The sequence below is a fragment of the Microplitis demolitor genome, chromosome 2 (genome assembly GCF_026212275.2).
Source record: "Microplitis demolitor isolate Queensland-Clemson2020A chromosome 2, iyMicDemo2.1a, whole genome shotgun sequence".
NCBI lineage: Eukaryota > Metazoa > Arthropoda > Insecta > Hymenoptera > Braconidae > Microplitis > Microplitis demolitor.
Window position 1 is genome coordinate 8180009 of NC_068546.1, and position 13704 is coordinate 8193712.

Genomic DNA, 13704 nt, shown 5'->3' on the forward strand with positions numbered 1-13704 from the left:
TTATAATTATAAATAATTTTATATAACTATACATCAATAATTAATAAATTACATATAAAATTTTGTTGACTAAGAATTTATCACGTATTAGATTTTCATTACTTGAAGTTCATACGAAACTTACTTTTCAAGTCAATCTCTTAGGTCAACAGGTAGAGAGTTAAGCTTTCAAGCGCGAAGTCCAAGGTTTAAATCCTGCACACGCCCGAATTTTTATTTTTTTTTATTTTTATAGAAATAATTATACATAAATAATTATATACAACTATGCATAATCATATATAATTATTAGACTGTATAAAAAAATAACTATTTTTAACTTCCCGCTAAGAAAATTGCTAATTTTCAAAAATTCAGGAAGTTATTGGTTTCACCCCGATTTGTGAAAATCGAAATTCCAACAGATGTCGACGTTTTGAGATTCTAGGAAACTATTCTAACTACTTTCAGAATGATGTCCGAGTGTACGTATGTAAATATTCTGTAACTTTTGAACGGATGAACCGATTTTGATCTTCGAAGTGTCATTCGACGCGGCTTGTTATTTACTATAAACACCGAAAATTTGAGCTTAATCGGTAAACTAGGTTCGGAGATATTTCAAAAATAAAATTTTTTCAAAAATGTTTTTTTTTAATAACTTTTAATTCGCTCGATGGCTTGATTCCAAAATCTAATCAGCTCTAAAACCTTGTAAGCCGCGTCGAATGCCACCTCAACATTCAAAATCGGTTCATTCGTTCAAGAGAAACCGTTAACGAAAGAATTAAAAAAAAAAAAAATTTTTTAGTATTTTTGAAATTTCTCAAAATCGACTCGATAAATCAATTTCAAAATCTGATCAGTTGCAGAACTCAATAAAACGCGTCTATTGCCACCTTAAATGTCTCAATCGGTTTATTTGTTCGAAAGATGTCGTTGTAGAAAAAATGGTAAAAAACGTTAGTTTTCGAAAACAAAGGCATCCAAAAGTATTTTCGAGCTCGAAGAGCAAGAAAATGTATCCATAACAATTTTTCGAGCTCAAGGAGCTCGAAATGGGCGGGAAGTTTTAGGGCTGGCCCACAGGGTCAACCGACAGACCGATTTTTTTTTCTTCATTATATACGGAGAGAAGAGAATGGTAATAATTACCAAACTACATGGTAGCAAGTCCTATTCTTAAAGCATCGGAATCATTACTATGTAGTATGGGAATGATCACCACTCTTCTAGTAATATTTACTATACTACACAGTAATCATGCTACTGGTAAATATTACTTTGTAGCATAGTAATCAAAGCCATGCTAGAATGGAACTGAGTCCCATGCTGAATAGTGTGAAAGCAGTTTCAATATTAAGCGCTGCTATATAGTATACACGTCCAATATAACCTGCACATGTATTAATCTTAATTACTACGTATATCAATGAATATTATTTTAATAAAAATTATCAATCATACGAAACTCAAGTATTATTTGACAAAGTATCATTGTCTATTGTACTCTGACTTAAAATGTTATTCCACCACACGTATCGTCACTGCATCAGACGGAAAAATGTATATTCCAAAGCGCTGGATTTAATATTATATTTTTAATTTAGATAATTGTTAACTTCCTCTACATTAATATTAGGTGTACAAAAAAGTTCTACCCGTTTTTCAAAGATGGAGTTATCTAACAGCTATTTATAGGTTAGCTATGAATACGTATATGTACATGCACAGCTGTTTGTACTCTTTAAATTCATCAAACTTTTAATATATTAATCTTCGATATATATATTTTTTTATTAAGTTAAAAATGGAAGTAAGTAATGAGCATATCCGCCATTGTCTTTTATATGAATTTCATCAAGGAAAAAGTGCTGCTGAAGCTCAAAGAATAATCTGTGCAACTTATGGTGACAGTGTTATTGATGACAGTACTTGTCGAAGATGGTTTCGGAAATTCACAAACGGAGATTTTAATTTAAATGATAAACCACGCTCTGGAAGACCTTCAACAATCAGTGACGAGAAATTGGAAGAATTACTGAATCAAGATTCTGCACAAACACAACAAGAACTTGCGAAAAAGTTAAACGTTACTCAACAAGCTATTTCTGAAAGATTACATGCTTTAGGTAAGATTCAAAAAGAAGGAAAATGGGTACCTCATGAATTAACTCCAGAACAACGAGAGAGACGAGTTGACACCTGCCTGTCGTTGCTTTCACGACATAAAAAAAAAGTTTTTTGTGGAAACTTGTAACAGGGGACGAAAAGTGGGTTTACTATGAGAATCCTAAACGTCGAAAACATTGGGTAGACCCAGGACAACCAACGACATCAACACCAAAACGTAATGTTTTTGGGAAAAAAATATTGCTTTGTATTTGGTGGGATGAGTGGGGCGTGCTATATTATGAGTTACTCAAACCAGGAGAAACCGTTACTGGAGAACGCTACAGTTGTCAATTAAAAAAATTAGCAGATGAAATCAACAGTAAAAGACGATTTGCGGGACAAAAACCTCGACCAGTGATACTGCAGCATGATAACGCCAGGCCTCATAGAAGTTCAATCGTCCACTACACTATAAATGATTTACAGTGGGAAGTTTTACCGCACCCGGCGTATTCACCAGACCTTGCACCGTGTGATTTTCACCTATTCCGTTCATTGCAAAATTACTTGGCTGACAAACACTTACAAAATGAAAACGAAATGCAAAAAACAATAGATGATTTCATTTCGACAAAAGATCAAGCCTTTTATCGCCGTGGGATCCATCAGTTGCCTGAGCGTTGGCAAAGGGTAGTAGATGCTGATGGTGGTTATTTTGATTAAAATTTGTATTTTATTTAAAATTTTTAAATATATTTTTTTTTGACAAAAAACGGGTAGAACTTTTTTGTACACCTAATAATTCATAGTTAATAATTTTACTCACAATAAAATATTAATTAAATGCATTTTCAATAAATAATTAAATTATTATGATACTTTTCTAATAAAAATAACCCATATAAAAATATATTAATGTTAATATTTATTATTTTATTTAAAAATTTTTTTAATCAGTTAAAAATTTTATCAATATCAATTAAATAACCTAATTTATTAACTATAAAGCCTTATTTTAATATAAACCTTACTATCTTCGATTGGAAGGAGCTTCATCGAAATTATAATAATACCAATGGTTAGCGTTACCATTCAACATCGGACAAATTACTACATGGAAAAAAGAAAACAGGAATAATTGCTGTTCGAACGAGCATTTATTACATTTTCAAATAGTAACGCAGCGCTTTATAAACGAAACTTTAAAACTTACAGTTTGGCGCCGCGCAGTAAGTTTTACATTTTAACTATGAAATATTACAGTTTGAAAATGTATCAAGTTTACTTTTTCACACTGTAATATTTGATGAAAATTATCAAAGTATCATTCGATAAGCTTTAAAATTTACAGTTTTTCTCAGCAAGTTTTACGTAAAAATTATTAAAACTTGTTTCTTAAAATAACGATAATGTCTCTATAAACTCTAAGTTTTCTATTTTCAATTAGTAATATTTGTGTTTATTCCTTTCAATAATCTAGTTTAAATAGTGATAGAACTCACTGCGAAATGTAAAATGTTTTTTATCTTTTTTATTTAAACGTAGTTTTTCGTTTTTTTATTTCGAGAAAATTATTCAAGCAAAAATTAATATTATATATTAAAGGCATGATGTATTATAGGATATACTATAGTACATTCCAAAAAGGTACTTGTTACTCTGTCAGCACCGAACAACTCCTGCTGCTGCTGCCAAGCACTCGTGACTTTCCCCTTCTGCATATCTATCTTTTCTCTCAAGAAATTTTTTTTCTTGGCTTAAGCAACTTTTGTTTTCTTGGTCGGAGCATATAAAAATACTTGCATGAAAAGTATAGTACTTGTTCCGAGAAATTTTGTTTTCTTTAAACAAGAAAATACAATATTGCTGCAAAAAAAATAAGTATCTTGCTTAAAAAAAAATATCTCTTGCTTTAAGTAATATAAGCGCTTCAAGCAAGTGGAAATTTTTTGATTTAAACGTAAAAATATGTTGACATGAGAAGAAAAATTTTGATTCAAGATAAAAATTTGAAGATAATTGTTTACTTGGTGCAAGTATATTTCTATTTTCCGAATCGATAAAAAAAATTCTTGAATCAAGAATATTTTCCTTGATTCAAGTTAACTGTTTTTTCTGTCGATAATCTCTAATATTGGAGCATGGGTCTTGGCTTAGTGCAACGTGCACTCACATATACTATTTCAAAAATATTTACTGACAATTGAATAGAATTAGTATTTTCGTACATCCAGCTAATTACCGTGATACGGTCCAAAATTTCAATATCTAAAATGTAAAACTTACAAATTCAAATGCAAGTGCACGGTAAGAAATATTTTGCGGAAATCACTATGCCAGTATAGGCGTAAACGCCATACTGTATGGTATCGGAGATTTTTATACGTTATAAAATTGTATGCATAGATGATTCAACTATTGCGGGAATAGTGACATTGATGATAGTTCTCGCAGTCGCGGCAATGTCAGTATGGCGATATCTATACAGTTTTGGCGGTAATACGATAGTATACATTGATTGGCACGCCAAAAATTATGGCGGAAAAAACTAGTAGCATTGTGCTCTCGGTATTGTAGTATGGGCCTCAAGGCCATGCTGTTTCGCCGTGCTTGCTATGCATACGTGCGAGCAATAGCTTCAGTACTATACAGTATAGTAGATAACGCCATACTTTTGGGACTCGCTACAATACTGTATTGGAATATTTCACATACTGTTTTAGTATCTGTTTGGAGACCATACCAGCATGGTGTTGAACGCCAACCATTTCTTACCGTGTGATTTCATGGAATTAAAACACAAATTTTCAATTTTCAACCTTTAATGAATGGTTGTCAAACTGCAAAAGTTAAAAAAGTAAATTTTTAATTTTATGAAACTTATTAACGATATTTGAAAATGTAGTTTTACATTTTAAATAGTAAAAGTTCGTGATTGCTAAGGCATTGATGATACTTGATATAGAAATTTTAAAAATTAGAGTGTGAGATGTAATAGTTCCATTTTCTACATAAAGATTGATAATTAAATGTCCGCACTGTAAATCTTCTTGAACCACTCAACAAATTTTCTTATTTGATACTTTAATTTTTACACAACGGCTAAACTGTAATTTTTACAGTTTTAAAAAGGAATAAATGATTTTTAAAGAAAAGAACTTTCTGTAAGCAAAAGGTAGTAATTATTTTACATTTTGTTGTATTCGATTTACATTTTCAAACTTTAAATATTACTGCTTAAGTTGCAACTAATTTTTTACAGGATAAAATTTGAAAATTACGGTACACATTTTAACTTTTGTGATTTTTAATATGACGGGCTTGTTTTTACATTTTATTCTAGGGCTGGAAATAACCTATCGAACAAGGTACTTGCTTACCACAGCGTAGGACCAGGTTCGATTCCGACATGCACCAATGAATTTTATTTTCACAATACTGTTTATGTGCATTACATTGGCAGCCCCCTGGTGGTGGAATACCGACGATTTTTCGAGCGAGTGGAAATGGCCACGACTTCATTACAAAATGATGGCGGAACACAAAAACTCGATCGAATCTGCAGGCCTCTGCTGCCTCTATGACTAGGCTAGCGGGTGGTGCTTCTTATCAAAGAAGAACACCCGTATCGGCCGAGCATTGATGGCGGCGGAGGCCCATAAACATTCGTAGAACCTCTAGCTTTGGTGTAAGCCAACGTGTCAAAGCTATGGTAGAGGGAGTCCTCCACCACCAACGTTGCCCTTGGATAACAGGCAATCCTCCATTGTATAAGTGCCTTATCTTACACAGTGGGCTCTGTAGGATGGACCATAATACACCCACATTAACTTCCCAGGAGACATAATTTCGGTCGACAAGACCCCCCGACGACAAGGACACGACGTAAGATGGCCACGCCAGCTGGCGGCTAGGACTCATAGCGACGGGAGTACGACGATGGGCTTAGCTAATGCCAGGTCCCAGAACTAGTGTGGACTACTGACAGCGGCTGTGTCCCGCGACGTGTTTCCTTAGACTCGGGGCGGGGTATCACCAAAATAAAAACTATGTCTCCTCCACCTATCAACTCACAAACAATAGTATCTACAATAGTTAAAGTATATATAGTTGTCGGAAGGACAGTGGGCTTGCTAAGTTCATTGTTAGGTGGACTGGCAAGAATGCAAGGCCTAATAACGATGGTCACCAGAACCGCGATCCTCTTTGACAACTATAAAAAATTGTCCTCAATGGGCCCGAGTACAATGGCTAACACAAGCTGAGTGCCCGGTTAAATTCAATTCAATTCAATTCAATACATTTTATTCTGTAACTATTCAAGTTTTCTTTTTTCCGTGTATGTCAAATAAATAATACGGCTAAAAAACTTGCGTTACGATGCCACATAGTAATAATTACCATATTACATTGGAGAACATACCATTCACTTCTCTCTGTAGGGAATTGAATGCTCTACAAAAAAAAACCTCTTATCATTTTTTGATAATTCCATTTATTCAAAACTTATTTGAGGTTGAAGTCGAATTTATATTAAATTTCGAGACCATTTTACTTTTCCGGCGAAACTATCAGACTTATCAAAAAATATCATGGGACCTTTTTTGTAGAACATTTTATTTCCTTCAAGTTATTATGGACGAAGTTATTTCGAATTCCTCATTGTTTTCTAGTTCTTTTTATTTTAATGTCAAGCACTTAAAATCGATCAGAAGACTATTTTTTTTATGAGCTTGACATTGATATGAAAATGAATAGAAAATAATGCGGAATTCGAAAAAACTTTATAGATAATAATTTGTAGAAAATAAAAATGTCTACAAAAAAAGTTCCATAATATTTTATGATAAGTCTGATAGTTTTGCCGGAAAAGTAAAACGGTCTCCAAATTTAATATAAATTCGACTTCAACCTCAAATAAGTTTTGAACAAATGGAATTATCAAAAAATGATAAGAGACTTTTTTTGTAGAGCATTCAATTCCCTATAAAATAATGCCTGTTGATTTTTTCTATGATGCATGTATAGCATGTAGCTAGTTATAAAAATCAGAAGACGTAAAAAAAATTTTTTCCATGTTATTCTTATAGAAAATAGAAAAGTACAATGTGGAACTTCTTAATGTTAATATTAAGAGCTCTAATTTTCACAGGCGTCATTTTATATCCAAATGAAACGTTTGAACCTGTTTTCGAGAAGAAAAAAAAAATTCGTTAATTTTTGAATCACCCAAATATATATAGATCTTAAATAAATCTAGCACAAGTCATGCGTGAGTCATTTCTGGCTCAAGTTTTCCTCAAGAAATTCCCAAGTAATTTTATCAACAAGCTATATGTTAGCTTACACAAATCTTAGGATACAGCATATCACAAAAATTTTTGGCGTCCTGCATAAAACCTGCCATTCAAAAGTTTTTACGTGTTTGCAGCAATATAAAAACGTAAAAACTAGAACACTCGTAAAGCAGCTTGTGCAAGATTTCAATGAAGTTATTATATTGGTATAATATAGCGTATTTAAACTTGTCACGGCCTAACGATGGCAGTGAGTATGTCATATGTGCCAGACTCACAAAGAGTGAGAACAAATTAAGAATAGTGAAATGTTATATTAAGCAAATTGTTTGTTTTTAATACCCCAGTGAAATAAATTCAGTACACTTTGACTTTCAAGTAAATCGTCTATATTATTCTAACATATATGTGCATACACACGCACACTTTTACTTATATGTATGTACATTTATACATGTATATGTTCTTGTACGAATAACAGAATGGAGCATGAATCAATTTAATGATTGACAAACCCATCAGTGTAAAAAGTAATAGACAAATAAATTGTTTGTTTTAGCATACACAATTTACAATAAGTTCAATAACTAATATTCATTCAACTTTTAATATTTCAGATATTATTAGCACTTTTTTAACAATATTCTAATATCATGAATGGTAAAATTATTTTATCATGTAGTAATAACAGTCATACTTAATTATTTGAAATAATTTATCTATTTAGTATTAGTGATAGTGATAAATGATAAAAAAGAACTTTATTAAATCAATACCTATTTTAAGATTTATATTTGTAAAATTGAACACTACATGTGCATATTTTACTTTTATTTTCTTTAAATTAAATAAATATTATAGATTGATTGATTGTTTTTTTTTAATTTCTATATAGAAATGGCAACGGCAGGTTTGGAGGTAAAAGAAGCAGGCAGAGCTCTTCGGGTTCAAGCAGAGGCACCCCATCTCGTTTCAATGGGAAGTGGAAGATTGTCAACAGCAATTACTCTTCATCCATTACCTGAAGGTAATATATTTTGAAAATAATAACAAAATTTTATAGTTGATAATATTACTACATAGAATGTAGATGATCTTATTAAAATTTTACCTTATCTATCCGAATTTTTCGATACTATTGTTCGGCCTTTAACAATTTATATTTTGAGGTGAAATTTTTGAGATCATTTATTTTAAAGTGGGTTCGGGGTACCCTCCATGTAGTAACATTAGCCGTACCACGAAAAAAAACTCTTGAAAAAACACTGGATTTTTCTGATATTTTAAAAAACTATCAAAAATCTTGAGCAACCTCTTGAACTTAAATTTTTAACTCGAACTTGGTTAGAGTTTTTTTTTACCATACTCTAACTTTTCAAAGGTAAAAAAGTAATTTTTCATTACAGAGGTTGCTGGGTCACATCATGATAAATTTTTTTATTGATTATGAATATTATGACTGTATAAATATGCATGACTTATTCAATCTTGGTTGACAAAATCTTCTAAAAACTTTCATACCGAAGTTGTAAGAAGTTAATGCAGTCTTAAATTCAATATATGTACTTTTAACTTCGCATTCTCAGTTCTAAATGTATTTCCAAAAAGACTTAAGATGTTTTAGTCGTTTGGCCAAAACTAAATATAATTCTTCCGGGCTTTGTAGAAAGCTTAATGAAATATTCTCTTAGTATATACGAAGATTACGAATATATTCGCTTATAAATTTATGATGATATTGTTAGGTAATCATCTTAATTACTTTCCATTAGTAATTTTGAACCTATTGATATAAAAAAAAAATTTGCTAGTAATTGTAAAAATATTTATTAAAACTTTTTTTCTGCTTTTTTCTTTTAGGGCAAATAATAATAGGATCTGATCAAAGTGCTGACATTTCTATAACAGGAACAGGTGTTGAGCTTATTCATTGCACAATTGAAAACCATAACGGTATCGTTACTCTTCATCCTGTAAGTGGGGATACATTAGTTGACGGAGTCATCATGAACTCACCTATTAAACTTACTCAAGGTAAACCAATTATTAATGTCATTATTGTAAGTTATATTGCCTATTATAGAAATCATAGATTGGATGGGAAATAATTATTAATTTATATTCTATAGTTACTCGTTTATAGTTTGAAGGGAGTTCATGTTTTTTTCTGATTTAATAAGTTATATATTTGTTATTAATAATTATTATGAGTAATTGGGGTGTGCGCTTTTGAATTTTCTAACATTCGCTAAAATATCATAGCTAAATAATAAACAATATTTAGAGAATTCCTGTTTGCTTGTTTTATTTATTAATTATCATTATATTATTATGTGAGAAGTGCACGAAAAAGTTTTTTTTCTATAAACAAACGATAAACAAATTTAGAGAAAAAAACGTCAATTATAACCACTATCAGCCCTGCTCGAAAAATTCGATAGTTTCTTATAGCTGTATTTATAAGGCCTATTGTCATCCCAACAAGAGATTGGACTTCGGGTGCCATCGGTTTTTACTCCCACTCTGGACATTGTATGTACTAAATGTTCTCCCACTCTTCTGTGCGCACGCGCAGTTCATAAATGTTCGATGGTGGGGGAAATTTCCGAGATCTATTCTCTGACGGGGACCACAATGTAATTAACTATAACAGATTGTAACCTCACTCATTGAGTCTAAAAAAATGTCTTGAGCTAAAACAAAAAAGTTTTTAAACCCAGAAAACTAATTTTTTGAACCAAGAATTTTTTTTTTAGAACCAAAAAAAAAGTTTTTCAAACAAGGAATAAATTTCACCAGTTAAGGAAAAAAATTTATCGAGTTAAAAAGTTTTTTTTTAATTTTTCTATATATATTATCGGAATATATTTAAATCTATTCGGCCGATCAATTTTAAAACATAATCAGATCTAAGTCATAATAAGTACTTTTAATTGTCGTAATGCATATTTGAATCGGTCGATCCATTCCAGCGATATCGTAAGAAAATAATGATAGAAGTCACATATAAAAATCAGCACGCTCAGAATGTTTCAGTATTTAAACAATGTCCAAAAAAATGAAAAAAACATCCTAAACTCAAATCATTTCCGGTATTTTTTTTTTTTTTTAATAACTTGTAAGCAATGGTGGATTACTACTTTGATTCATAATGTATTTGTACCTAATATAATGTTTTTCTTTTTAGGGTGTATACTGTCAATAGGAAGATCGAATTATATGCGGTTTAATAATCCTGCTGAAGCAAAACAATTAAAATCTGTTCTGCCAAATTCAAGAATATCGATGACGCCCATTAATTTCTGCTTATTATCCGAAAACTTATACGAGCATCTAGAACGTAAACCACCGACAGGACCAAGAAAATCACTTCGTGATTCATGTCTTGATGATGAAATTGGTTTTCAAAGCAAACTAACTAAATTTGAAATGCTCGCAAGGCAAAATAGAAACTGTGTATCACCTAAGGTCTTTCCAGCAGGTTCATTAACTACTAATGTTCCTGCAGTGCAAATTCTTGGGCATTCAAGAACAACAAATTTAATTTCACTTGGTAAAAATGAAAATTCTCCTCTTCGAAATCTTACCAATTTTGATAAAAGTCGATCAAGTACCCCGAATCATAGTAACTCTAACAACCATATTAATTACATTGACGAACAACAGCAAAGGATAGACAGCAAATCTTCAAGTCGCTCAAATATTTCTAACTCTGAGTACTGTATCCCAATATCGAATCATAATCAAATTCAATTGTATACTACAACTGAAGCATTTCTTAAGCATTACAAACCACAATATAATGAGAATAATAATGGAACTCAAAATTTGCCGCCACGTTCAAAATCGTTTAAGCATGAAAATAATTACGATTTAATGTCAAGAAGTTTAACTTGTCAAGTATCTTCTGAGATAGATAAATTTAGCCGAAAATTCGATATGAGCCAAAGCCTTATCGTAGCTAAGACTACCATGACAGAATATTTTCAAGTAGATAAGTTTGAATCCAACCCTAATCTATGTAATCGTCCGACTACTCACGGATCTCATTCATCTGTTAATAATATAAAAAGTAACATAAATTTTGGCTCTAGTCCCAATATAAAAAGGATCCAAGCACCCAGTCCATCATTTAATCGTAACCCAAAGTATAGCGACCATAAAAAACTTCATGAAAATATGATAACTCCAAAACTTAGTACAAGTAATAACTGTTCATTTCAAGAACTTCAAGAAAGGGAAATAGATGCCGAAATAAAAACAGAGGAAGCACAGAAAAAAATAAAAATAGTACAAAAAGAAAGATTACGTGAGCAAGAAATTGAAAAGCAAGAGAAAATACGACTTGAAGAAATATTAACGTTGTGTGCAGAGTATGAAAAGCAAAATACATTAGAGAAGCCAAAACAACCAAATAGGTATAAAATTTAATATTACGTAATTAAAAGAAAAATCCCTGATTAAACAAAACTATTTACTCAATTATGAATGTATACGGGGCATTACACGCCAAATCGATCACTTTTGACCCTGATCCCTTTCGATTAGGCTAAAATATTTTTTTCTTTTGCTAACCCATTAAAATCATTTTTCAGAAAATTTTCAAATTTTTTTACTCAGACCAAAAAAAGTTATGAGTTTTTCAAAAATAAGGTTTTTATTTTTTCAATTAGCTACAACTTCTTCAGAAATTGACTAATTAAGATGTTTTTTTTTTCAAATTTTTGTCTTTGAATGTACTTTTCAGAAAAAAAGCTTTAAGATGATAAACTATGAAATTTTCGGCTTTTTTGAGTAAAACCGTTATTTTATTAGAGTTCACCATTTTTTATTTTTTTTTTTTTTTAATTTTTTCAAATAAAACTTCACTTAATTCTGTGATTTCTCCCGACAATCTCAGAGTGGGCGGACTTTTCCTTCTAATTTATTTGATCAACTGAAAAGAAATTTTTTACCCAATTGGGCTTATTTTACAAAACATTACTCTGGAAATTTTTGGGATTTATAGACGACTTCAGAGTTTGACAAATTGAGACGAAAAAATTAATTGAAAGTGGTAATCCTCGAAAAAATTTGGATTTTTTTCAAAAAAGTAAAAAAATTGGTCTATCGATTGACCCTGCGGGCTAGCCCCAAAACTTCCCACTGTTTCCGAGGAGCTCAAAAGCATTTTTGTGAGTACATTCTGGAGCTCTTCGAAGTCGAAAACACTTTTGTATGCCTTTGTTTTCTAAAAAAAACGTTATTTACCATTTTATTTTTAAGGATATCTCTCAAAAGAATTGACCGATTGAGACGGTTGAGGTGGCAATCGACGCGTTTTATTAAGTTCTGGAGCTGATCAGATTTTGAAATTGATTTATCTAGTCGTTTTTGAGTAATTTCAAAAACACTAAAAAAAAATTTTTTTTTTAATTCTTTCGTCAATGGTTTCTCTTGAATCAATGAACTGAATTTGATGGTTGAGGCAGCAATTGACGCATTCTAGTGAGTTCTAGAGCTGATCAATTTCGGGAATTGATTGGATGAGTCGCTTCAAAGATAATCGATGAAAACCGTTTTTCACCATTTCTTTCTCGATCGATCTCTTGAACGAATAAGCCTCTGAGATAGTTAAGGCGGCATTTGACGCGTTTTATTGAATGCTAGATCTGATCAAATTTTAAAATCGATCGATCGAGCCATTTCTGAAAAATGAAAAAAAAAATTTATTTTTTTTGTATTCCTTCTACATCTTAGAGTCTATTTGATTGATCGACTTGAAATTTTCAGAAAAGTTAACGGCCAACAAACTCTTTCGATTGCCACCTTAACCATCTCAATCGGTCAATTTATTAAAAAGATATGAAGAGTTTAAATCCACACACACACACACACATACACACACACGCACATACACACACACACACACACTCGGGCGTCCTTCTATAAATAGTCAGAATAGCTTCCAAGGACCTCAAAACGTTGACATTTGATGAAAACTCGATTTTCGAAAATCGGGGTAAAACGAATAATTTCTCGTAATTATAGATACCTATAAATAATTTTTTTGTATTTTTTTTAAAAAACTAAACCTTAAAAGAAAGAAAATGAAAAAAAAAAAAATCGGTCAATCAGTTGACTCTGCGGGCCAGCCCTAAAACTTCCTGTTGTTATCGAGCGTGACATTTTGAGGTTCTAAGAAGCTATTCTGACTTATTTCAAGATGATGTCCGAGTGTACGTACGTATGTAATATCTGTAACTTTTGAACGGATGAACCGATTTTAATCGTCAAGGTGTCATTCGACGTGGCTTGTCAATATTTAAGAGCT

At 31.5% G+C, this 13704-nt stretch overlaps 1 protein-coding gene across 3 annotated transcripts in view; it reads left to right on the plus strand.

Moving 5' to 3' along the window:
- LOC103572273 (pleckstrin homology-like domain family B member 2) overlaps nt 1-13704 on the plus strand; it is a 64367-nt gene that overhangs the window by 16852 nt on the left and 33811 nt on the right. For all 3 annotated transcript variants that reach the window (XR_549082.2, XR_008403353.1, XM_008550798.3), the window contains exons 2-4: nt 8287-8418; nt 9252-9425; nt 10579-11809. Coding sequence is in view for 1 of the 3 variants with exons in the window: in XM_008550798.3 (XP_008549020.1) it covers nt 8289-8418; nt 9252-9425; nt 10579-11809 (1535 nt within the window). In the remaining 2 variants the exon portion in view is untranslated. The remainder of the gene's footprint in view (nt 1-8286; nt 8419-9251; nt 9426-10578; nt 11810-13704) is intronic.